Here is a 27,008-nt window from a genome sequence, read left to right as displayed (position 1 = left end):
TGATACTGATTAGAAAAGGAGAGAGGAGTCATTCTGGTTTTCTTCTTCGAACAACAGCCTTATCCAGGACCCAGCTAGGTATTAACCAAAAGAAGTAAGTTCCTGGAGATGTAGAGTAGGAGCGGATGAATTTGAGATGGGGGTAGGCTTTAAGATAGGCAGCAGATCATCTATGTTTACTGCTCTGCAAAGACTCAGCAGTAAGTTTAAAATATGCTTTTCTATTAGCAAACTTTCCAGCTAAGACATTGGATTGGTAAAGTAAAATGGCTTTTGGACAACGAGAGTTTTCTACTTAGCATTTGTAATCCCAATCAACAATTGTAATACTAGGAATACTTCTAATACTTTTAAGGATCCTACCTAGTATTTTTCTCTAGGGGAACATAATTTAAATTAACATTAAATATTTACCCAAATAAAGCTCAAAATTACACTGTTATTTAAGTACCAGAATAAATTGTTATATTCACTCTAAAATAATTTCACTGTCTCTTTTGGAGGAGTAAGGTAAGTATGAAAAGATACAGCCTTTTTCCAGACTTCACGCTGAGACCCCAGACCTCTGTGTTATTTTCTGCATGAAATTTGCATTTTATGTGGCAGTTGTTCCCAAAGATGATGTAACTCTTAAAATATAGGGCACATAATATACAGGCATGTCTTCCATAATGGAATTCGTGCTGGTTTCTATTAAGAAAGAGAAGGATGGCATGGCTCAGTGATTGAGCGTCGACCTATGAACCAGGAGGTCATGGTTCGGTTCCTGGTCAGGGCACATGCCAGGGTTGTGGACTTGATCCCCAGTGTGGGGCGTGCAGGAGGCAGCCAATCAGTGATGTTTCTATCTCTCTCCCTCTCTGAAATAAATTAAAATATATTTACAAAAAGAAAAGAAAGAGAAGGATAAAGATAATCTTTCCTCCCTGAAAACTTCATCCTTCCCATTTCACTTTCCAAGATAGATGTTCCCAATGCCTCCTTACCATGGAGCAGGTCTTTGGCTCCCAATGAGCAGAGGTTGAATGTTGGCCCCACAGAGGTGCTATTGTCTGTGAGAGCTGCTGAGTGCTTGGCTCGCTTCTTGCACTCGAACACAACCAGATCTTTGCATTGTTTGTGGCAGTTCATCCCACAGTCTATGGACAAGACACCCCAGTCAGAAAGTCTTTCAGCACACATCGCTTTCTTCTCTAGGGCCCTCTTGTCACATATGCCTGCCCTCTCTTCTGGAGCTAGGACACCTAGTGAACCCAGCATTCCCACTTGGTCAGTCCTGAATCTCACAGTCCTGTTGTAGCCCTTACCACAAGGTGAGGAAGCGGCACCTGTTGCCGCGGAGGGAAGAGGTGGTGTCTTGGTTATCCCTCACATTCAGCCTACTCTAAGGAGATCCTCTAGAGCAGTGGTTCTCAACCTTGGCTGCACATTAGAATCACCTGGGAATCTTTTTAAAATCCTAATTTCTGGGCCTCATCCTCTGGAAATTCTCTTTCTTTGTTATGCGGTGGGGCCACAACATTAGTAACAAAGAAACAGATTTTCCAGAGGATGAGGCCCAGAAATCAGGATTTTAAAAAAAGATTCCCAGGTGATTCTAATGTGCAGCCAAGGTTGAGAACCACTGCTCTAGAGGCTCTCAGCTGTTAGGTCTTATCCTTCCTTCCTTTCATTAAAATGTCTCTTTTCCTTCATTCCTGAATGTTTCTAGTCACAGGGAGGTGTCTACTCATCAAAGGAAAGCTGACAAAGGCGATGGTAATCACTTCTGTTCCAAAAGTGATTCTTTGCCTTTCACTGGGGATCTGCCTCTCCAGGGCTGTCTGGGAGCATAACCTCCTAGCAGCCACCCCTATTTCCAAGGTAGAGAGAGGCTCTTATAAGGGAAGCTGCATAACTGGTCACCCAGGCATTCCTCTCTTCTATATGGTGGCAGTCACTCTCGAGGGTTCCTCTAGGGGAGCCAGTCTGAGGATGAGGCTATGCTGAGAAGTTGTTGACTGAATGGACAACTACTATGAACAAACAATCTTTATAGGAAAATACCTAAGACCAGGGAAAACAATGCAGTCGCAAAGCTGAGCCTTACCTTTACATCGATATCCTTGTTTGATCACTCCCCAGAGCTATGAGACAAGAGACAGAATGCACCACATGTCACTCATCTGTCTGGCAGGAGGCTAGGCATTGACATCACTCTTGATTTTCCTTCATTCTACTTCCTACCTCAAGAGGGAGGGAAACCTTATTTCTCTCTTATGTATTGTCCCTTCTGACCTTAAATTGAAAACTGGGAGAGTTTGTGCTGATCAGTCAAATTTTCTCAAGAAGCTCACAGGATTTATGAGCCAGGACTTCTCTAGGCTAGAAGTGGAATCATATCAGGATCCCCAACTAACAAATCTATAGAACCCTGGGGTCAGGGACTGGGTTTGGGGGAAACTGTTGGTCAGAGGCAGGACAGAAGATGGGCAGAGCCCAGATGTAGGGAAGGGTGAGGATGTTTTTTCCTAACATTTGAAACATGAATATATAATACTTAAAAATATATATATCCAAATTTAATACTTATTGATCCAAGGCCCCATACCAGAGGGAAAAATAAATCAGGAAGGAATGGGAAAAGATGAACGCACATAAATGCATTTGAGGACTAGGTTATTCTAGGTGTTTGCTTAGGCTCTAAGCTGGGATGAGCTGATAAGGGCTATGAGGTCTGTGCATAGCTTAGTCATTTAACCTGTCTTGTACCCCTCCCCAAGTTCAGCCCTGAAGCACTCCAAGGACAACTTACAAATCCAGCACAGTTGTCACAGAAAGTAGGCTTCAGGTAGGTTGTCTCTTGGAAGTTGTGAGGAAAGCCCAGGCCCAGCTTGGAGTAGATGGAGCTGGCCCTCATGAAGTAGGCCGTGATCTCGTCCCGGCTGATGAGGCCTTCCCTGCCAGCAAACGACAGACCAGGATGTGGGGGGTAAGGGGGTAATTCACCTTTTCATCCTTGAGTGGAAGTACACTGTGTATTATCTGGTAATTACCACCATGAGCCGTCCTTTTAATCACACATGAATAGCTTGTAATAAGTAGTGGAGACAGCATTACTCACTTTTATGGAGTTGTTCTTTGGCTAACCTAGGTTTTCCCAACTAATTTAACCACTATCTACAGGACTTTAAAAAATTATGGAAATTGTGTGTATAGGGAGAGATACCTTATGCTACAGTTTCTGACTTCAGACAGTAATAATACATAACTTGGACCCACCAACCATATATTTGGTTTTATATAGAGAACCAAGATAGAACATATGTAACCTTGTGAATAGTAAATATGCTGATTATTAATAAATATTAGTTTTTCATGATCTGTAAGGACAAAACAAGAAGGAGACTAAACTTCTTAAAATTCATAGTTGACTATTACTAACCTGGCTTCATGATCACTTATGGTCCAATCCAAAGCCAGATGATTGCTCTCTTAGCCCGAATATTCATTAAGTAATCATAGCAGCGACACATCCAAGTTTAGAAGTTCTTTTAGTGATACACAAACTGCTTTTACTAAAGGGCTCATAGCCACATTCCCATTCACAAACTCTCACCTGTCTTTGTCCATCACACAGAAGGAAAACGGAAAACTCGCAGCAATTTTTTCAAATTCTTCCTGAGAAATGTATCCATCTTGGTCATGATCATAGTTCTTGAAGACAGACTGTGAAAAAGGAGTTTCTTTGGTGATCACCCTTTAGGCAAGTGGCAAAGGGGCTGGGGCGCCTGGTAGGAGCCTCTCCTCCTCCCCCTCTGAGGGGCAGGAATGAAGAAATGCTCGTGAAGCTGCTGCAGAGAAGTGTGGGTCACCTCTGGAGGGTGGCCAGGGGCTTTTGATCCATTAGCACAGCAGTTATGCTGCCACCCCTGCCAGTGTACTGCTCGCCGCACAGGGGTGTTCTCCCTCGCTCTGCCCTTCCTTGCTCAGCTCAGACGGCACTTCCTCTGTGAAGCTATAGTGCAGTTGGAAGGGCTCCCTCCCCTCTTAATCCTCAGTTACTCGTCCTGTCACTCTCTGGCTGTTACTTTTCTGTGGTTACGCTGGAATGGTCCATAGGGATAAATGTAGAAATATGAACCTAATGTACTGCCCCTCAGCATTTAGCACAGTGCACTCAAGTGCCAAGATTTTCAGTTTTAGATTCTCATTACCTTTTACTCAAACCTTTTCCAACACCTTTCTGCCTCCAAATCAACTGACAAACTTTAAATTTCAATCTATTCTCTCCTGCTAGGTCTGTCAGAGGAGGCTCACCTCCCCCCACATAAGGCCAAAGTGTGTTGGCCCAGTGTAACTGAGCTGTTCTGCAGCCACAGTGTGAGGAGTAAGTTGTCCCTGGGCTCACACAGGAACGTGTTTCCAGTTTCTTACCTTGTGTTTCTATCACTGCGCCCCCCGCCCCCCCGCCGCCAGCCCCACATACAAAACGAAGCCAAGCAGTGTCTTGCTTTTGTCTGGTGAAAGCTGTACTTACATCCACCATCCGCTGGACGTGCTTGCTTATAGTCTTTGGGTCAGGTTTGGGAGATACTCCAGAGGCCCAGTCCACTACTACTGGTGGCTTTGAAGGTGTTAGTGGCTGAAATGAAATAAGACAAAGAGATCCCCATGACTATAATGCAGTATAATCCACAGCTCCTTCCTCTCCCACTACCTGAGGCTGCAACCACCTGCCAGCTGCAGATGACCCCCAACTATGCCTGTGGCAGGGAGCAGAGAGACCACATACTGAAAGAACAGTAATCGTGGCTTACACAAAGCATTATGTTTTACTGTTTACAATACGCTCCTCACATACATCATCTCCATCTAAACCTTTTGTCAAAGCTATCAACAAAGAGTAAAGTGGATCACTTAAACTTCCTCTCTGTTCTCTACTGGCTACTTAATAGAAATAGGATGAGGAGGAAAAATAGCTAAAAGGCAGGAAGGTGCATAGACAAGCTGAGATAGAATCCATTCTAAGTATTTAAGACTTGGCCCGAATTAAAAGCTCTTCTAAAAACAGGAGAAGGTACCCTTTCCATTGAAATGCCTTATAACATTCTGAAAATGGAATCAGGTATTTTCAGTGAACATTAATTACAATAGGAAGCTAGAACTTGCTCTTCTGTATAGATACAATGAAATTTAGCCACAGGTAAGCTGAATTTCTTCTGTGGGGGCAAATCTTTCCTTGAGTACCACTTGTTTTGGGAAGTGGTACTCAAGGGAAGAGTACCACTGTGGGGAGTTACTGGTCATTCAGAGGGAAGATGAATAATTAAACCTGTCTGTAGGAGAGGTGGGGCCAGAGAACCTGGTATGTTTGGACTGGGTAGCGCTAGCTCTGTGCTGTTTGAGGTCTTCTCTGCACAGGGGGTCAAAGAACGTAGTAGATTGCTCTTTCTGACCCAGGTGACTGCAGAGTGATGGGGCTTTTCTGTCTACCAAGCTGGAAATACTCCGAAGTTAGCTTCTGAGAGTGCGCATATGGCTCACATTCTTATCAACAAATCACAGGCGGGAAACTGATGGGCCACTTTATAATACATAGGAGGGCGAGGGCCCTCTGTCCCACAGTATTCTCTCCCATCTCTAATCTGCAAACCACTGGCCAACTCCCCCATGCAATCTGATGCTCTGCGGTGTTTGATTATTTACTGTTCACACGTTAGTTATCCCTTCAAGAGGACTATTTGGTCAGGAACTGTTCCTCACACATGTGGAAGTTTTCTCTGTGCCTCGCACAGGTTTGGGCACAGAGGAGACACATAATACTCTTATAAAACTGAACTAAAAGGCCGATCCTGTTACCTGCAAGAATCGTAATAGGAAAACTCACGGGGGCTCTGTGGTTCCTTGGTTCCCGGGCGTAGGAGAGCTCGTAGATTTCATCCTCAGTGTAATAGAGATCGAGGGATAACTGTGGATCAAAACAACAGGGTTACCTGCTAGGATGTTGTATTTCTTTCTCTCTTGCTTCTTCCTCTCCGGTGGTTTACTCTTCTAGGCTCTTAGTAGTTTGTTTTTAAAATTCTCAGTAGGGCAATGGGGCAAGCATTAATTCTTTTTTGTTAAAATGTTTTTAAATTTTGGACAAGTCTCAAGATGCCCTCATTTAAATGACAGTTTTATCTGTAAGCCTTTATGTAGAATTTAGGTGCTGTGTGGTCAAATGGTCCATACCTCACTTGTTCTTCCCCAAAGCAGACAGACAGATGATCTTAAAGGATAATTTGTGTGGTCTGATACTATTAAAATTTGGTTCTTGCACCAGAACCCAGTTTAAATAACGGTATTAATTAAACCATATTCAGAGTTAATAAATTTCATATTTATTAGAGCTTGAACATTTTAGAGGACAGAGGTCTTACAAATAATCTTGTTCTGATCCTATAGTCCATAGATGAGCTTCAGGAGGTGCAAAGCTCAAAAATACTTGGCTTATGTATATTTTTTTCTGGGAAGAACATTCAGCTTTCATCACAGGATTTGTGATCCCCCTAATAGGATTCTGTACATCTTTCCACAGATGATGTCTAAGGCCAAGACCAAGGCCACCTGGCCATTAGAGAAAGGGCTAGGATTAGAACACTATCTGGATGCAAAGCTCAGGCCCCATTGGAATCATCCTGTGAGGTAGGAAGAGGCTGTAATTATTCCATTCTGCCAAAAAAACACATTAAAAATTGTATAATTTTAGAACTCGAAGTTAGAATTCATCTCACAGAATAATCCTCCTGATTTTACAGAGGAGGAAACAGGATTTGGAGTTAGGTGCCCACAGTCACACCGCTGGTGAGCTACAGAACCGCTGGGCTGGAAGGGAGTTCCCCTGCTCTCCCCCTGCACCTGAAGTGCAGATCCTGGTCCTTGCACCAGTGTTTGCCTCTCCTTAGCTCGAATACCTCCAGGAACAGGAATCCAAATAGTGAACCTGTTTAGTCCCCATCTCTTACCAAGCCTGTATCCTGCTTTGCTCTCAGCTCCTCCCAGAGAGCTTGAGGGCTGACTGTTTTTGCAGGAAGAGGGGAACATTTCCAGGAGTCAGAAAGGCAATGCTGCTTTAGAGGACAGCCGCCGGGGTCCTACCTCCTGGGTCTGAGTCCAGGCTCTGCTGCTTATTAATGTCTGGTCCTCCGGGAAATTATGTCTTTGTGCCTCCGTATCCCCGTCCATAAAAAGAGGATAATAGCAGTATCTATGTCCTAGTTTGTATGAGGATTAACTGGACTAACGTTTGGTAAGGTGCGGAGAGTGATGCCTGGCACACACACAGTGCTTAGTCATCGTCTCCCAGGCGAGCCTCACCGTCAGCAGGTGCACCAAGTCCTTGTTGGCCTCCAAGGGCGGGGCCACCTCCTGCAGCTGGACCAGTTCGTTGATATGATTGTAAAGGGCCAGCAGCTTGTGGACGTTCACCTTCCCATCCTCTAGGTAGTCGGGCATGGCTTCATACAGGGAGATGAGGTCCTTGAGGTGCACCCCCAGGATGGGGATCTTGAAGTGGGTGCACTCCCCATAGGCTCGCCGGTAGTTGTCATAGTTTCTGCAGGAGGACAGCAGCTCAGTCATCTCACCCAGGACCTAAAAAGCGGAAGAGGAGACCCCATCACTGCACCTGCCAGGCAGGTTGTTTTGTCTGCAGTAGCCACCTTGTCTGCTTTCAGCCTCTACCATGACTGCACCCCACCCCTAATCTGTCAGGAAGGGGTGATTCATCTAAAAGGTGCAGATCATGATCCCCAATTAAAACTCCAGCTTATGTCAAAAGGCTCAGAGTATTTACAAACACAGGTGTGCTTTAGTTGATTCTGCAACATAACTGGAAAACTTTAAATGAAGTCTTATTTATTGCTTTTACACTAAAGTTTTTCTTTTAAAAAAAAACATAAGCACCTGATATAAAGTTAAAAAGGTACAAGAGTATACAGAGACTAATGTGTCCCTCTGACCTCTGTCCCTAAGCCACGCATTTCCTTTAGTCCTTCTAGAGCAGAAGGACATTGTTTAACATTTGGAATGTGGTCCTGGACATGCTGCAGTGCTGCTGGCCGGGGAGAGCGCCAGAGCCTCGGTCTCCTGCACAGTTTACTCTTCCTGCTGCACTCTGGGCCTCCTCTCAGTGACTCTCAACACGGGCCTTTGTCTAGGAAGCAGGTGACATTCCATCTGCCCACTGAAACTCTGACCCGGACAGACTGAATAGACCAGACCAATTCCCAGGAAAGGACAGGCAGAGGATGAGGCCGAGGACCCACCCCTCCCTCGCCCTGGAAGGGACAGGGCCGCTCACCAGCACAAAAGGCAGCAGCCGGCCTGGGGTTCTTTTCTGACACGCCTGGCGCAGGTCAGCCAGCCGTTCACAGAACCCCGTTCCCCACTTGTGCTGACCAGCTTTCTCAGAAGCAAAGACGGGAAGTAAAGACTGCCAACCATGTTACAACAGAAAATGACCTTTTTAAACATTGTGCCACAGATTCTTTTAATAAAATTGTGGCCTAAGTAGTACCATTTCTCTCCAGTGAAGAGCCTGGGGTTCTGGATTAGCCTCCCTCAGCAACTGAGCTGGCAGCTCTCCTCCTCACACGTCTCTAGCAAACAGTGCAGGGGCGTGTGAGTAGGGAAGGTGCTCACAGATGAGAGACTAACAGCAAAATGATATATTTATGTTCTCCTTGGGAGGTGAAATAAACTCCTGGGGGACACTTGCTTTAAGCTGGACTTAACTGATTATGCAGACCACCCTGAGGGGCCAGCAGCTACAGGCAGGAAGCACTGGTGTGGGGACCCCGAACTGAAGAGGAGCGAGCTTGTATCTTATAAATGAAATGACAGGAAGGCATGTTAGTCTCTGTGGCTTTCCTCTGTCACCTCTGAGGCATGGGCTGGTCTCAGCAGAACTCTTAGGGAATTGTGAGGTGACCAGACCATGGGGAGAGGGTGAGTCAGCGTCCTCACAGCCAAGCATTGAGAGCAGGGGTGATTAACTGGAGACCCCCAAAAGGAGGCTGAACACCTGGGAAAGCAGATGAGGCCACGAGGCACAGATGTCTCTCCCTAAGAAGAGAGTCTCCGCCCAGCTTGGGAGGAGTGGGGTTTGGGATTAGGAAGGGAGGGTTGGTCCTCTTAAATAGGTGAAAATGCTCAAAGCGCAGTCACTATCTAATTCACACCACACAGCTGCACTGATGCCTTCGGGATGCCATTGTGGCTTACATTTATAACAGCCTTATGAAGGATTAACATGGATCCTGTAAAATCTAAGAATATAGGAAAATGCATTGGATACTTGAGAACAATATTCCTCAATGAACACTATTACAAAATGGCACCTGAAAAGCTCATTTCCAATTATCTGGGAAAATTCTATCCAGAGTGTCACTCCAAGGGATCTGGAGAGCCAGGGTTTCAATGTGCCCCCATATAAGTGTACTTGACATGCAGACGGAACCACTGGTCCTTTGGGGAAAATATTCTGGGCAAGGGAGTCAGTATTAAAGACAATAACAGAGTCCTAGCCGGTTTGGCTCAGTGGATAGTGTCGGCTCTCAGACTGAAGGGTCCTGGGTTTGATTCCAGCCCTGGTTGGGCATGTGCAGGAGGCAACCAATCAGGATGTCTCTCACATTGATGTTTCTCCCCCTCCCACTCTCTCTAAAAATCAATGGAAAAAATCCTCTGGTGAGGATTATCAACAAAATGAACATTCAGTGGCATATAAGCATGGGAAGGAGGCACATATTTCACCTGACCAGCAGGGACACGGGCAGCGACAGGGAGACTGAGTCACAGTCACTTTCTGATCTGTGACATCCCCGCTCCGTGGGTTTCCTTGGGGTTTGCCTCCTTGGTATTTTGCCCGGTTGACGGGATGGTGTGGTTGGCAGATGCTTCCTGGGTTACCCCCTGAAGGAGGAAAGGGCATTGTCCCAGGAATGTGCTGAGGCTTCAGAAGAGACAGTAGCACTGACCTTGTTGATTTCATGGGGGACGTGTGAGCTTGTCTCCTTGAGCCTGGAGATGGAGCTGTGACACAGGCCGCCTATCACAGCCATCAAAGTATTGAAGTTCTGTAGTTGGTGGAGCTTCTGTGACACAAAACAGGTGAGGACAGTCACTGAACATGCCTGTTACATGCGACCTCGTCTCTGGGCCTCATCTTCCTTACATTGTTGAGCACTAGCAACCAGGTGCTGAAATTTCCTGTTCCTTTCTCCCCCGAGGCTTAATCCAGACCAGGAGGTCCCAAGTCTGGCAAGGCGTCATGTCTCCCTCCCTTTGTGCCGGTCCTGGACCACCTGGATCCGTGGTTTCTAAGAACCACCCAAAGTACTGCTTTGTTAGCACAAAGATTTCTGGACCCAAGTCCAGATGTTCTGATTGCCTGGATCTGGGGTTGAGCTTAGGGATCTGTGCTTTTAATATCCCATTAGTTAATACCAGAGCAGGCAGTCCGTGTACCAAACTTTGAGATACACTGCACCATCTAGTACTGGACAAATTAGCATAATCCTATATATCTTTTGCACTGAATTAACCTGTTTTATTTTTTAGGACAAAGTGCCAGTGCCTATATTGGTCAGTAATTGGGACAACAAAGCTAGAATCTCTGGGGAATTTCAAATACGTGTTCATAGAACTGTAGGTCCTTAAATAGCACCATTTCAGTCAACGTCACTTCATTATTATGTTGATGAAGTGCCATGTCAATTAGCTTATTAAATCAATTTATTTATGTCAATCTATTAAAACTGGTTTCATTATACATCATAGTACCTATTGACGGCATTAAGTGAGGACTTAGTGTACCGGTTCCTCTTACCATATACTTATATGCTGTCCCTCGAACACTCAGCTTAGACATTTAACAGTGTGGGCTTAAGGACCCAAGACAACTCCAGCCCCAGGAAAACTTGGACTTGCCCTTTCCTTTGTCACGGGGGCCAGATTTGAGAAGACCATGTAGGCTGGTAAGCACCTTCTAAGAAATGTTAAATATCTAAACATCTAAAACCGTATCCCGAGCCCTGAGATGGTCCTCTCCATAGTGCCCCTGTGTGGGAACCAGAGAAGTTGCTATACTTAGACCTCAGGACAGTTGAAGGACACTAACCCCACTGTGGCTCAGGAGGGGAAACTTCATCTCAGCCCAGGCCACACTCTGACTCCGCCACTCACCTGAGCCACCTGGATGAACTTAATGAAGACCTCAGCTCGGAGCTGCGGGGTGGGGCGGCTGAGCACCATCAGCTGCACCCACTGGGAGATGCCGTTGCACAGGGCTATGGACCGCTCCATGGTGGGGTTCTCCTTCACACAGCTGTTCACCGCGTAGTTCTGGTAGTCGGAGAACTGCGGGGAAAGGACCGCATCAGGACGCTGCTCTGGTGTTGAGGCATCTGAGGGGCATGTCGCCTCAGTTCAGTTGACGGCTCGGACCTGCTGTGGGACCGAGGAGCCCACCTCTCCTGTATGTCCTCTACTGGGCTGACAAAAATGGTGGGAAGGAAATCTACCCACAGCATGGTCTCTACACCAGAAGTCATTAGGCTTGCATGGACGTGGACTAATTCATCCAACACATGAGTTAATTCAAATACTGTATTTGGGTAGATATTGGTACTTCTAAATTCTAAAGAATAGAAGAAAAATCTCAGGACTAATCCCACCTCTGCTGCTGAAGTTAAGGGGAAAAAAGGAATTCACAAGACTTACTCCTCCCTCTCCATCCTCTCTCCTACCTCTCTCCCTCTCCGCCAGCTGTTTTCTTACCTTAAGAGTGGGATGATAACATCTGCTCTATCTAGCACATGAAATTGTCATGAAGATTAAACATGATAAGGTATAAAACAACTTTAACTTTTCCAAGTGCTACATTAATGTGAGGTGGTGCTAATAGGGTAATTACTACCTTCATGCTGAAACAAACCTGCCTGAATTTAATTTGAACTTGAACAGAGGCCAAGTGAGTTGGGTACATGAAACCTGGTTAGCTAATTCCATGACCATAGTTTCCCAGCTGGACAATAGTACTGACTGGTTGACAATCAAACAGCATATGTGAAGCAGATGCGCCAGAAGACCGCTGTAGAGGTGGTGACTGTAGCTATCGTGTCCTCGTCCCAGACAGTCTGCTCAATAGGATACCCAAAGGCAGGCGGCGTCTGCCCGCTCCAGTGCTCCTCTGGGCGAGTTGGCGCTGCTCACCATGTGTTCACAGTGCGGCCAGCAGCATGAGGGGAAGTGAGGGGACTTTTGAGGGAAAGGTGTAAGAGCCACTGAGCGATCCGCCATGCTGCCGGCCCACAGCTGCAGAAGCTGTGTAAAGGTGAGGCCTTCCACATCTGCGTCCCTGCGTGACCCATGTTACATATGTCGTGTGAGTGAAAGACACTTTCGCTTTGAGGGGCCACTGGGATTGTGGGGGCGGAGCTGGGGGTTACTTCAGTATATGTTAGTCCCGCCTGACTAGGAATACACTGATGAGAAACACAGCCTAAATAAAATAATGCAAGTGAGCAGAGCCCTATTTCACTGTGCTGTGCTTACTCACAGGGCGAAAACTCTGAGTAGGACCAAAACTACTCCTTAGGAGACACACATGGAGCAAAAAACTTACTGGTTCTAACAGAAAATTCCCGTGACTCATTCCAGTGAATTCATTTATATATTCCTCCCACTATAAATACAACACTAAATTTACTTGTTTTTTAAAAGAATTATCCCAGTAATTCCCCCCCCCCCCCCCCCCCCGCCCAAGTATTATAATAAATAGGAAATATCAAATGCCATCAGTTCACAGCAGGGAGACAGCTCCCTCTGGTCCCACGCCCAGGGGAAACTGCTGGAGGGACTGTACCATTCAAGCCAGGAAGGTTCCAAATGATGTGCTGCTCTGCAAACAGCACTGCCGCCCTCGGGAGCACGGGCTTAGCGTCCCTGTTCTGCACGAGTTTCCCGCTCCTGCCAGCTGGGCCCCAGCGCAGCGCAAATTTTCAGTGTGAGAATGGCTCCTTTCAGCGTCCCTCCCGTGATGGGAAGGCACTGCCAAATGGAAACTCCCCAGGTGGGGCCTCCCAGCAGGTCCCCTGGTTCTGTCAGGGGTGCCGTGAGGGGGCTGGGACCAGTGTAGAGAGCCCCGCTGGGAGACTAATTTCCAAAAGGGAGCTGGGAGGTTCCTGGCTGGCTGGGTAAACCGCTGTGTGAAAACAGATGTCAACATTATGGGAGGAAAGATGAAATAACCTCTGTCATCTGGTTGCAGGACTCTTTTCAAATAGAAGCAGGTTCTACCTTGTGGGTTTGGCTAGTGTGGTTAGAGTGTCGCCCACGGACTGAAGGGTCCTGGGTTCGCTTCCGGTCAAGGGCATATACCTCGGTTGCAGGCTCTATCTCTGGTCCCAATTGGAGAGCCTGTGGGAGGCAACCAATCTCTCTCTCTCTGTCTCTCTCTCTCTGTCTCTGTCTCTGTCTCTCGTTTCTCTCTGTCTCTGCCCTTCCCCTCCCCTCTCTATAAAAATCAATAGAAAAAATATCCTTAGGTGAGGATTAAAAAAGAAACACACCAAAAACAACAACAAATAGAACCAGGCTAAGTTGGTGCCGAGTGACCGAGACAGGCATGTAATTCTAGCCCCAGCTCTTAATCTAATAAGCTGTGTGACCTTGTCGAGCCACCCCTCTGGGCTTCCATCCCTTCTGGGAAACACGGGTCACTCTAAGAAATGAATCCAGCAACTAGGCAGCCTCTACTTTTAGAGCAAAGCTGAAGACCATTTTGTGGTAGGGGCAGGGCTGAGTGAAGGTGCCGTTCCCCAGGAAAGTATATTGGTCAGTGAGGGTCTGCTGGCACCTGCCGTGTTGACAAGATGTCTAGTGTGGCACCAGTGTTCTTTGGCATCATGTATGGAGATTTAAGGAGCAAGTTTGGATCAGCAAAGTTTATCTCTAGAATCACCAGTGACGGCTGGGCCATGTCAGCACCACTTCATGGATTTAGGTATATTCTGGGCTGGACCAGTAACATCGACTGTATTTTGGCATGTCCCACAGCCATTCAGACCTACCCTGGAATGAACTCAAAGTCTTAGAGGATATCTCCATTTTGGAGGGGGGAAAATGAAAAAATAAAATTTCTGGCAACCTAATGACACAGGGTTAAAAAGTGTGTGTGTGTGTGTGTGTGTGTGTGTGTGTGTGTGTGTACACACTCACATATACATGTATGCCCACTGTATTGTCTCTTGGGGGTGGGGTGGGCATGGAGGATGGTGGATGAAGGGGGAGGGACCGCCTAGGAATTCAGAGCACTGGTTCTCTGGACGGTACAAAGTCTAATGGGAAGGCCCACCAGCACCGAGGGCCTTGGAGGTTAGGAGGTGAACAGGCTGCTGTATTTCTCTGCTTATGTTCAGAAATGCCCTGGGGGAGCTTTCTCCTGCCCCTTGTGTACATACGGAGATCCTCCGGAAGGACTTGAACTCCAGGTAGGTGAGGTGCTCCGACAGCTCTTCTGGTTCCAGGTGGTCAAAGAGCAGGGAGACTTTCCGTTTCTTGCTGGTGTTTGATTTTATCCTTTGAGTAAGTTTCCTGGACCAGTCACGGGCATTGCTTTTGTGGGTAAACGTGAAAGAGAAAAGATAGGGAAAAAGAATACATCAAAATTGCTTTTGAATACAAGTCAGTCCAGTTTTGCATGAGAATATACAAAGAACCATTAGCTCACTTTCCTTGGCCAAAACAATGCATCAACAGAGTTTTCCCAAATCAACTTTTTCTATGGCAGCACCTAGGAAGCCTGGCTGGTTTCCTGTGAGCCTTTAGAACGCACATGGGAACTGGGGAAAAGGTGTTTAAGGCCGTGGGAAATAGGGTTTAAGCACTGGCCCCAGTTTCCTGGTCTTCAGTCCCGGCACGCCTGCTCTCTCCATGCCTGCTCGGTGTCCCATCATCCTCATAAGGGTCACAGGGACTCTAACTGGTTGGAAATCTCAAGGTGGGAGGGTAGTTTTCCTGCTGGGAGGGCACAGAGAACCATGGCGAGGAGATGTCGTGCTGCAGGGGGTCATGGGGAGGAACACTGAGTGACTGCTGGCATTTTCCCCCACTTCCCCAGCTGATATCCCCGAGAGAGCCTAGCGCCCCCCCCCCCCCCATTTTCTTGTAACCAACCCATGTATTCTGATTCAGCGTGTTTCCTACAGTGAGGAAGCAAAGGGGAAAAGCCATTTGAGAGGTGCGGGTTGCAGATGTGTGTTTCCCAAACTGCTATTCTTGAGAACCTTGTCTCTTCAGAGGGTTCTGTGGTCAAATGAGTTTGGGAGATGCTACAAATTCTGCAGGCCCTTGTCCAACGAGCATATTACAGACTCTGAGATGCACTGCAAACTTTGCAAGTTTAACTCACTATTTCTCACATATACCTGGTCAGGCTATATCTCACTGACTAATTCCTAAAGAGCAGACTGTGGGAAATATTGGTAGAGGAAAGTCACACAGGCTGTATATTGGAACAAGGAGATTAGGGTTTGAGAAGTGCCCTGGGGCCTAGGTTCTGCATCTCTAAAATGAGAAAATTGTTACTTGAAAATCTCTTGTATCTTTTGAGTTGTATTATTCTAAGTAGAGGTACCGGGAATCCAAAGTGACAAGTTGATTTATTGGGGACTATGACATGTGACGTTTACATTTCTGCACGGCTGTGACCCAGTGCACTGAGCTTGTGTCTGGCCACTAGCTTAGCATGCTGTGTGACCCCAGACGAGCCAGACAACCTTGCTGAGTCTGTTTCCTAGGATTTTGGATGAAACGATCTCTAGAATTCCTTTCAGTTCCAGAATTCTATATTCTAAGGAGCTGCACTATTGTGAAATAAAGTGGCCACTCTGTGAAAATTTCAGTATGCAATATGTGCACCCTCCCCTGCCATATTTCCACAGTGGGTTGACCTCATAAATAAGAAATCCCAGAAGTAATGGGAAATATCCCTGCGATCTCTCCCAGCTCCCGAAGTCTACGTGTCTTTCATAGACTCCACCTGCTAGACGCCCTCTGTTCAATACATTGTCAGCAGTCCCCCATTTTCAAGTTCAGGGGCCTCCGAGCATTAGCTGCCATCTAACGTGCATTTAGTCACTGTGCTTTCAGTTTCTCACAACCTGGACACGTTTTAGTCACTGTCTTGCTACCTGATTGCTTTTTGACTGGGTCTTACATTGTTCCTGCTCGTGAGTATTAGTCACCCACAGCTTCATCACCAGGGGCGTCTCTGCTTGCTTGTCAAATGTCAAGCTTTTCACCTTGGGGAGGTGGTTTGAACCTGCCTATCCGAGCGGCCTCTCCCAGCGGCAGAGCCGCAGCACAGCCTGGCGTCCGGGCCAGCGGAACAGAGATGCCTCCACACCCTGGCACTCACATCTGAGTTGTGTCGATCAGGCGGCAGTGTAACTCCTCCCCACCAGCCTTCACCAGTTCCTGAAACTCCTCCATGGTGTTTGTCAAGCTGGCGTCCATTTTAAACATGGTCCAGAATTCCGTTATCCAGTACCTGCACGGCGGGGTTAGAACACAAGCCAGAGCGGAAGGCCAGGGTCACTTCGGTGGGTTCTTCCCTCAAAGACGACTGACAAAAAGACAAGTGGGTTTGCCCTTGTCTATTCCTGGGAACATAGAATACATATTCCTAACATAGAGCATAACGAGTGGGGGCGGGGGAGTGGGAGGGAAGAAGACCGCCTATCTGCAGCTCTCTGCCCCTCCTCGTGTTGAAGGCTTGGACAGGATAAGGTGTCTCATAGCCATGGCAGGTCTAGGCACAGCCATGCGCATCAGAGATAATCATAAATAAGACAACTACAGACAAGTCGGATGTCCCAAGAGGGGCATGCAGCTGTAAATTACACTGTACATAGTCAGGTCTCAGACTATTATATGGCCATTACAAATAATACTTACAAAAGTTTTTCATGACTAAAGACATTTTCAATGCTATTAAAGTTAAGTGAGAACAATAGGATAGAAAACTTTATATGTTTTTTAATCTCAACTATGATTAAAAAATCTGCTTGGGAAAAAAGACAAAGGAAAAATGCCAAAACAGGTAGTTGGATATGAGTGCTTATTACTATAGTCATATTCTTTTCTGTATTTTCAAAATGCACAAATATGAGCTATATTACTTTTATGATTCAGACTAAAAACAAATAAGATAACCTCTCCCCATGTCGTTTGATACCAAAATACTGTAAGACTGAGGAAAGCCTTGGTATAAAACATTAAGCTCAGGCACACCAGGGAAAACGAGCTGTGCTCCATTTCCAGTACCGACTGCCCTTCCAGGCTGCCCGGAGGTGATCCACAGAAAGACGTCAGGAAGGGGAAGGCAGGGGTACAAGGAAGAACTAGATCACCTTGCTTCAGTCTTTCATGTCACCCCAGGCCACACAGACCCACATGCATGCAGAAACCTCACCTTACGAAGTAGCAGATCTTCAGGCACAGCCCTGGTGACTTCTTGGCCCAGGCGTCCTTATACGTGGGCTGTGGTTAAGGCAAATGGAGCTTCTGTGACAGCAACCAAACAGCTTCTCATCTGTGGAAGTGTTTGCTAAAACCAACCCCCTCCCGAAATAAATTTCAAATGAAAATGTATTCTTATCTCTCCCCATAGATAAAAACCAACTTGGTGTGTGCGGCTGTATGTTATTATCACCTACAAGGGTGGCGTGGGGACTATCTAGCTCATGCTGAAATGGCGGTGGGAGGAGGCCACCACGTCTCCTCTGCAGAAGTAGAGCTAGGAAGTCCATGGTGGGGAAAGCCCTGCGCAGGTGACTATAAGAAGTGCCAGAGGGGCAATGACCTCCTGCCCGGGACCAGGAGACCAGGAGTCCAATGAGACCAGTTAAAGAGAGCAGCCCCTTCTCACCTTTTACGATGCCTCTAGTAACTGATAAACTATTGGTGCCATGAATTAGAGGAGAGGGGGAAGGAATAAATATCCAGATATAGTGTCATGACAATAATAGCAAAATGATAATATATGTTAGTAGGTTGACCTTGCAAGTTGGATGGCAAGTCGGACAAAGCCATGTGAATAATGTGAATAAAGCCAAAATACAATCAGAGACATGTTAAGGATCCATATCATCTGGAATATTCCATGAAATGGTGCCATCCTAAGAATATGAAAGAATAGCAGATTCCATCAAGTTCCCATGTTGAAGAGCAGCAATTGTCAACCTTTTTCATCTCATGGTACACATTAACTGATTACTAAAATTCTGCAGTACACCAAAAAATATATTTTTTGCCAATCTGACAAATAAAGAGGTATAGTTTTAATTCATTCACACTGGACAATTATTGTGTTGGCTGTTGTCATTTTTTTTTTGTTGTTTGACAATCTAAGGAAACAGAAATCAGAGCTCCTGACTAAATAGTCAGGTATTGCATGTTTTAAAAATTCTTGCAGCACATCGGTTGAAAGTTGCTGCTCTAGAGCTTAGATGGAAAGAATATTCACTTAAAAGAAATGCAAAATCCAATCCAGTGATGAACCTGGGCAGGCCCTACCATCTTCCGCAAACAGAATGAGCAAGCAGGCCATGTAGTCTGTGTGCCCTGCAAGACTCTGCCCTCTTTCTCATGGAAAAACTGTGCCATAATAACTGCAATGCAGGTCCCAGTGACCTGCAGCCGGGCCCCCGAGATGAAACCAGGGAGAAGCCAGCAGAGATCTCAAATAACCAGGACAGAAGCGGCCTTCCTTCAGTGGGAGCGCACCCTGTAACCCCTGCAAAACTCAGAGTCAACTACAGCAAAGTAAGAGACAGCCCAAACCATATTATTGATGTTTTTATTAGGAAGGCATCTGTGCATTTTGAGATTTTATATGCCTGTAAAGTTTAAGAGTATATTAGAATGGTAGCATGGAAACTCCAATTTGGAATATATAATTAATTGTGGTTTTAAATTGAAACCTTATTAAGTTTATGCATTGCTTTGGAGCAGTGGTTCTCAACCTTGGCTGCACATTAGAATCACCTGGGAATCTTTTTAAAATCCTGATTTCTGGGCCTCATCCTCCGGAAATTCTGTTTCTTTGTTATGGGGTGGGGCCACAACATTAGTAACAAAGAACAGAATTTCCAGAGGATGAGGCCCAGAAATCAGGATTTTAAAAAGATTCCCAGGTGATTCTAATGTGCAGCCAAGGTTGAGAACCACTGCTTTGGAGCATCTAAGATAATATTAGCTTTCCTGTTTATAACTTTAATCTACTAGAGTTATAAAAATTATTTCAAATTCAGGGAAGCCTCTGAAATCTTTAAAAATAAACTAAAGTGTAAAATTCATAGTTGTTTAAAACCATAGGGAGTATTTAATTAGCATTTTCCAAATTAACCAAAAAATTTACAAGGCCCCTTAAAAAGATTTGGTGGAACATGAGAGACTTATAGAAAGAATACGACTTGTGAGCTAAAACCGGGTCCCTAAAGAAAAACTATGGTTGTGAAATTTGTACTTTCAATAAAATTAATTTTAAAAACATATTTATAGATTTACTGCTTATAAAATCTGCCTTTGACGCACCAAAACAAAAGTACACCCACATCAACAAATGAAATAAAAATTAAAATAAGCCCAGCCAACTGGCAAACTTCATGAAGTAACAGTTTCTGATACCGGCCTTTCTTTGGGCCTCAAAGGTAGGAGTGGAAATGCGATGACTTTACGTGTTTTAATGCCACATCGCCAAGAAAATGCATCCCCTGAACGCAAAGAGGTTCACGCATAAGGCACATTTTAGATAAGTATGTCTTAGATTCCATATTTGAATTATTTGACCAACTTGTTGAAAGTTTTATTCTTCCTTTTTAGTAAGGAAGGCACAGAAACCCATCTATTTTAAAACAACTAAATGGACATAGAAATCAACATGGTGCCCTTTATGTGGAGTTTATCTTCCTCTGGTGGTTTCTTATCCTCTTTAAATGGGGGGCGGGTAGCGTCTGCAAACCCAGTGGCCTGCAGTCAGGGACTGAGCCACTGTGGGCATGCGGGATGCCAGGCGGGATGGCAGAGCCTCCCAAGGCCATCAGAGCCCCGATGCATAGCAGAGGCAGGGCACCCGCTTTCTCACTCGGGGAGCTGGAAGCCAGTGCTGATGACAAGGCCAGCAGCAAGAGGCTTGGGCGCCTGCGACTAGTAAATGTCCCTGTTGCTGACAGTTCAGGCCCAACCTGTCTTCCTTCCCTTCAGGCTGGTCCTGTGCCTGGGAAGTACCAGGGCAGTTCTGACTGCGCCCTTCAGGCATCTGAACTATTCAAAGCATGTTTTTTTTTTTTTTTCCTTTTTTTTTTTAAACAATGGAAAAGCAAGAAACCATCTGAGCTTATTTTATTAACAATTCTATTACCTCCAAGCCAGAACAGGGAAACTAACTGTGAAGACAAAATAGTTTGCCTTCGATGTTTAACCCGGGTTTCAATGATGGGAAATCTTACTCCATGTTCCCTGCTTAGAATCCCTCCCCTGACCCCAGACTTGAGCAAAGACCAGGTTTCTCACCTAAGGTCCTGACAGATACAGAAAAAGTATCTCAGTGTTTTGCATCCACGACAGTGCAACATTCATCGAGCCCTCCCATGAGATGGCCACTTAGCTAAGTTCTAGAGAAACAAAGATAAATACGCCTTTGGTTCCTGCCCTTGAGGGGACACACAGTTTCCTGGGGGAGACAATTTGTAAATAGGTAAGTTACAATATGGTGTGTGTATATAGGTTAAAACTATATCTATCTTCTCTTAAAGTAACTTGTAATTTAATTGATTTTTCAGCACCCTTGCAAAATTCCATATTACTAACACAATTCAAACTACAGCAACTAGACACAAAAGTTTTGAGTTTTCCTTAAATGTCATCTATAAATACCAGAGAATACAGGTATTACATTTCAAAACTTACAAACTAAAGCTTAGGCAGATCGATGTATGTAGCTAACAGAACAGAATGAAAATCCCCTCAAGGCAGATGACAGCCAGGCAGACACGAGAGAGACACTGACCACTTAGGTGATACAGAACAAGAGTCACGGGAATGAAATATGTTTTCACATCAACGGCATTATTTTAAAGCACTAGATGTATTTCCCAAGGGGGAGGGGGTGGGAAGGTCAGGAAAGATTTCACTGAAGGTCATGAAAGAATTTGCTAGGCTTGCAGCGAGGAAAAGGCGCCCCAGGCCCAGGAACTGGGCGAGGACCCGTGACAGTCGGGGCGTTGAGAAGCTCAGTGTGGAGGGGAAAAGGTTTCTTTAAAAAATTTTTATTATTTTATTTTTTTATTTAAAAGAGAGAGGAAGGGAGAGAGAGATAGAAACATCGATGAGAGAAATATCGATTCTGCCTCCTGCACACCCCTACTGGGGATGGAGCCCATAACCAGAGCATGTGCCCTGACCAGGAATCAAACCAGTGACCTCTTGGTTCCTGGGTCCATGCTCAACTGCTGAGCCACACTGGCTGGGCGGGAAAGGGTTTCTGGGAGCGGCAGGACAAAGCAGGAGAGACACTGAATTGGGTCAGACCCTGGAGGGCCGTCTCCTGGCAACCGAGGGGTCTGATGTCACCTCCCCTAGTGGGCAGTGGTTCTGAAGCAAAGGTTACCCCACTTCTCAGTAAAGTAACTTCAGAGGATGACAACGAATGCGGGGGGTAGGGGGCGGGGGGGGGGGGGGGGTAGGAGGCACATAGGTGAGAAGACCCTGGGACTATGGCCGGCCATGGCATGGAAATGCAGAGGAGAGACCAGATGAGAGTCATTTCTGAAGTCAAAACCCTGGGATTGGGTGCCGGCCGGAAGGAGGTGAGAGGCAGGAAGGAGTGCAGGGTGCTTCTGATGTGGTTTAGGCCACTGAGCGGGTGATGACACCATTAACTGAAACTGAAAATGAAAATACAGGTGTCAAAGCAGAGTTAACGGGGTGGTAGTTGGGGAGAGAGGGTGGTGAGTTAAGTTTTGAACATATTAAAATTGATGTCCTAACTAGTCCAAACTTTTTAAAGAAATGGCTTGGGTTAGAGAAATACAGACTCGAAAGTCACCAACACAGAGGAATGGTGGTGAAAATCCCGGTGAGACTCCGCCCAGGGAAGGAAGAGGAGTGAGAGCACAAGAGGATGCTACCCGGGAGTTCAGAGGCCCTCAGAGAAGGTGCTGGGTGGGAAGCTGGAGGGGTGCCGGGAGGAAGGAGAGCCGGGAAGCTGCATTCCGGAGCCCTGGAGGGCGGGTTTGGAGAGGCAGGGGTGTCAGCAGTGCCCAGGGCTTCTGGGAGGTCACCCTAAATTAGGATGGAAAAAAGCCATTGGGAGGTTGCTGGTGACATCAGAGGAAAGTTGAATTAGGAGTGGGAGGGAGCTGAGAGATTGGAGATAGTGGGTGAAGACTATTTTAAGAAGTTTGCGCATCAAATTTCTAACCCTAACAATGGAATGAAGGGGAGGCAGGGCTGAGAGTTTATTTTTAGGTTGGAGGCATTGCTATGTGTTTTAGTCTGAGGGGCAGGTGCCACTGACGAGGCAGTTTAAGAGTGCAGGAGAGGGGAAGTACTGATGGGGGAGATCCTGTGAGCAGGGGCAGGCAGGTCAGGAAGGGGAGCGGCGTCCATTCGCCGTGTGGGTGGGCATCCCAGGTACGATGTAGTCCTTAGACCAGTGGTTCTCAATCTTCCTAATGCCGCGACCCTTTAATACAGTTCCTCATGTTGTGGTGACCCCCAATTTCATTGTTACAAATTGAACATAATTAAAGCATAGTGATTAATCACAAAAACAATATGTATTTATATGTGTTTTCTGATGGTCTTAGGCAACCCCTGTGAAAGGGTCATTCGACCCCCAAAGGGGTCTCAACTCACAGGTTGAGAACTGCTGCCTTAGACCAACAAACAATTTTTCCAGTGAGAAATACTTCATCCCTGGCACTGTTTAGAATTGCTGGTACATGGAGTTAATAAAAAGCAGACCAACTCTGAGTTGGTTTTATTGTGGTTTTAAAATTCTCTGCAGACAAGACACTACTTATTACCTGCACCTCTTATGACATGAACCCCTCCCAATGCCCCACCCTTGGAAGGCACTGGAGACACCTCCTTTGAGAGGAGAGGTAAAGGTATATAAGTGGAGTGGGGGCGGGCTGGAGGGGTTCAATGGGGGAACAAGGGGGACATACGTAATACTTTCAAAAATAAAGAATTGTTTTTAAAAAAAGATATATAAGTGGGTTTAGAAAAGAGATTTGGTCCTGATGGGTATGGGTGTGTGTGTGTGTGTGTGTGTGTGTGTGTGTGCGCGCGATCGCGCGCCCCTGTCATAAGATGAAAAGGTAGGGTCAGGAGAGGTGGTGAAGATGAGAAGAGCTGCAAGTCATGACTCAGAGCCAGGGATCTGGGCTTCGGGTGCTAAACAGTCTCACCCCACCCACAGGTTCTCTTCGGAGGCCACAGCTTACAGTGCCATCAGCGAGAGGGAGAGGGCAGGCAATTCCCCACCCTACTCGGTTCACACCCCACAAGAAGGTTACAGTCCAGCTGGGTTTGCTGCCTGCAGCAAAAGGCACCAGCAGACTCCAGTTGCTGTGGCACCAGGAAGCCTTGGCGAGAACCTAGGGAAGGTTCCAGAATTGGTCAGGAAAGCCAGAATGCATGTCATCCCTTGAGTCATGCTTGCACCCTTGTCAATCTGCACAGGCAACTGTGAAGTTGGATGAATCGACAAGAAAAGTATTGTCACTAGCCAGAGAAGACTGTTTGCATGCTGATTTCTTTGACTACTTCCCAGAGTAATCAGCATCAATAGCATCGCCCTGCCCAACTGAAGGTACACATACACATGTATGTACACACACACACACTCATACACACACACACACACACACACCATGCCCCTGAAAGAACGTGTGACCTGTGAACCCACTTACCACTCAGGATTATTCCAAACCAATCAAAATTAAAGCATACTTCCGATTTCCAGCTACTCTTGAGCACTCCTACTGGGGACTACCAGCGGGTCTGCTGAAAGGATATAGGGCGATCACTTTTTGGAGCAGTTCCGCAGAGGAAATGATAACTCGGTGCATGGTCAGCATGACTTGCAGCAGTTGGTTACTTCGACACAGGTTTCCATCTGCATCTGAAACATAGAGAGCAGCATCTGAGCGAGGCCCCAGAGAGAAACCAGCCCCGACCACCCTCCATGACACGACGGTGCGGGCCCAACGGGCGTCTCCAGGCACAGTGCTTTTCTCCCACTGCCTCTGGCGCCACACTCCCTCCCTGCTTTGCTTTTCTTATCCTCCTGCCATATTCTCCCCTTCGCAAAATGTCCATTTTGATGCCCGTTAACCACCCACTGGGAGGTGGTGGAATCTTGGAAAAGGGATAAAATTTGCACCAGTGCACCCGAAAGCAGAAGCAGATCCAGGTTTTGTGGGGCCCAAAGTGCATATGATGGCGGGTCCTTTCTAGGGCCACAGTCAAAAAAGTATAGTGTTAATAGATTTCAGTTAAAATGCCTTACTTTTGCAACTTGGCCAAAACATGATCATCTGAATACATGTCGAGGGCTCTCCCACGGCGTGGAGGAGCTCTGAAAAAAGCTCCCCTAGTTTTATGGGCAGGCTGCCTCTGCATGACAATAAAGGAGGAAGACTATGGGGAAACATTACATTTGGAGATTATGGGTGAGTTACAAGTATCCAAAAGCTTGGTTAGCTAGGTTTTCCAAAGCTCAGCTGATATAAAATAATAAGATGCATTCTATACATTGGCATTGGGTATAAAGATTTCTCTTGGAGGGCTTTTCAAAATCTTTTCAATAGTGATGGCATGAAGTACTAGGGACTATGCTGGTCTTTTGATGCCAGACCTGCTCTCTGTCCTTCACCATGGACTGCATCACCGGTGCCAGCTAGCTTCCAGCTGTGCTCAGCCATGAGGAAGCATCAGCAAGAGAAGGGAGAAGAGAAGTCAGGCCATGTCTTTGTCCTCCCTTCTCTGCTCTGCACCACTTCCCTGAAAGGAGCTGCAGGTCTCTCCCATGAACCATCCCACTGGTTGGCCCCTCGTGACTTCTGCTTCCCCTGGGATCTAACCCTGCTCATCTCCTTGGCCCTTGGCCCTCTGGCCCTGAGGGTAGCAATGACTTGTGGCTGTTGACAGTCTCTGGGCGCAACATCTGTTAATTCTACTTTATCTCTGTAAATAGCTCCTTCATCTATGTGTCTTCAATTAAACAAACCATGCGAATTCTATTCTCTGTTGGGAACTTGACTAATTCAGGATAAAATATCAAATGAAAGAATAAACATGAATTGCTTTATCATTGATAGCTCTTTAAAATGTGTTATACAAAAGGGGTTGTCATTTTCATTCTTTCCAAGTGTGCCAAACTGTAAGTAAAATACATAGTCCACTTGGACTCAGGATTCAGAAGTCCTCGCTTATCCTCAAAAGATGACCTGAAGCCATAGTTCCTGAGAAAATGTAAGTAAGCTGCCAGGGTCACTCACCTTGCCATCACCAACCCACTGATTTCCCACATTCCATTATGGCTTGCTGTTTCCACGGAGGCCTTTCTGAGGCCATGGCTTCCACTGAGCTCTGGGTCTCCTTCCTCAAGGACTCTGATCCTGCCTTTGTCTACTTCCTTCCCTGCATCATCTACTGCTCTCTCCCTCTCTCTCTCCCTCTCTCCCTCTCTCCCTCTCTCCCTCTCCTACTTTACTTCCACTGGCATTTAAATATGCATCAGACTTTCCTATTTAAAACACAATGAAATAAAACAAAACCTTAAATTGGCATCCTCTCTAGCTACCTCTCCATTTCTCTGTTCTCCTTTTCAGCAAAACCTCCCTGTCATCAATTTATCAACTCCTGTTCCTTCTCAACCATCCCATTCTGACCTCTAACTCCATCATTCCACTTAGTGGAGTTCTCAACCTGTGGGTCGCGAACAATGAAAATACATCCTGCATATCAGATATTTGCATTACAATTCATAACAGTAGCAAAATTACAGTTATGAAGTAGCAACGAAAATAATTTTATGGTTGGGGGTCACCACAACATGAGGAACTGTATTAAAGGGTCGCGGCATTAGGAAGGTTGAGAACCACTGCATATTGTATTTTCAAGGTCACCAACTAGCCCCACCAAATCCTGTAGTGTATGCCTCTGTCCTCAGCTTACTTTATGACTCAAGTTGCATTCAAGCCAACCCACGTTGACAACTCTCTTTCCTGGAACACTTTCTTCTCTTGGCTCCCATAACATCACACTTTCTCAGCTTCTCTCTCAGTCTCTTCTTCTGCCTCTTCTTCCTCTGCTGAGCTTTTAAATGTCACTGTGCTCTGTGGTTTATTCCTCCCACTTCTTTTTTTCTAACAATTTTTAAAATTTAAAACTTCTTAAAATTTAAATTAAAAAATTAACTAATTTTCTTCCTAAGTGAACTTATTTAGTCCTTTGGCTAAAAATGCCACCTATATGCTGATGACTGCCCAACTTATATCTTCAGCCCCGAGTACCAAATTAGTCTGTCCAACACACTTGGCAAATCCACTCAGATGTCTGGTTTCAAACTTAACTCATCCAAACAAAACTCCTGACCTTCCCCCACGACCCCCGCCAAATTCATTCCTCCTCTTTTCTTCATCTCAGCAAATAACACCACTGACCATCCTCTTAAATAAAAAACCTAGGAGTCATCCTTCATGCCTCACTTTCTCTCATAGCCAATCCATCAGCAAGCCTCTGCTGTTTCCACAGGAGGTCTTTCAAACTCTACTTTCAAACTATATCTCAAACCTGTCCATTTCCCTCCATCCCTGCCATTTTATTAGTTGTAAATAACCTAGATGCCCTTCCTGCTTCCACTCTACAGTCATTTCTCCACTCAGAAGTCAGAAACGAGCTTCTAA

General features: G+C 46.0%; 1 protein-coding gene across 3 annotated transcripts in view; it reads right to left on the bottom strand.

Moving 5' to 3' along the window:
• The window catches only part of RASGRP1 (RAS guanyl releasing protein 1), a 79,811-nt gene that overhangs the window by 11,458 nt on the left and 41,345 nt on the right, over positions 1-27,008 (bottom strand). For 2 of the 3 annotated variants that reach the window (XM_070425257.1, XM_070425261.1), the window contains 13 exons: positions 24,115-24,220; positions 17,501-17,563; positions 16,445-16,576; positions 14,487-14,640; positions 11,209-11,382; positions 10,002-10,118; positions 7,339-7,614; positions 5,870-5,950; positions 4,520-4,624; positions 3,599-3,708; positions 2,795-2,939; positions 2,090-2,126; positions 987-1,139 (listed from right to left, as the gene is read on the bottom strand). In XM_070425257.1, coding sequence (XP_070281358.1) covers positions 987-1,139; positions 2,090-2,126; positions 2,795-2,939; positions 3,599-3,708; positions 4,520-4,624; positions 5,870-5,950; positions 7,339-7,614; positions 10,002-10,118; positions 11,209-11,382; positions 14,487-14,640; positions 16,445-16,576; positions 17,501-17,563; positions 24,115-24,220 — 1,653 coding nt within the window. Of the gene's footprint in view, positions 1-986; positions 1,140-2,089; positions 2,127-2,794; positions 2,940-3,598; positions 3,709-4,519; positions 4,625-5,869; positions 5,951-7,338; positions 7,615-10,001; positions 10,119-11,208; positions 11,383-14,486; positions 14,641-16,444; positions 16,577-17,500; positions 17,569-24,008; positions 24,064-24,114; positions 24,221-27,008 lie in introns of those variants that run through there. The other variant, XM_070425273.1, reaches the window with a different exon arrangement.

The sequence above is a fragment of the Myotis yumanensis genome, unplaced genomic scaffold (genome assembly GCF_028538775.1).
Source record: "Myotis yumanensis isolate MYYU_CA2020_CCGP unplaced genomic scaffold, mMyoYum1.0.hap1 SCAF_1, whole genome shotgun sequence".
Taxonomy (NCBI): domain Eukaryota; kingdom Metazoa; phylum Chordata; class Mammalia; order Chiroptera; family Vespertilionidae; genus Myotis; species Myotis yumanensis.
Note: the sequence above shows the minus strand (reverse complement) of the source record. Positions and strands in the feature narration are given on the sequence as shown.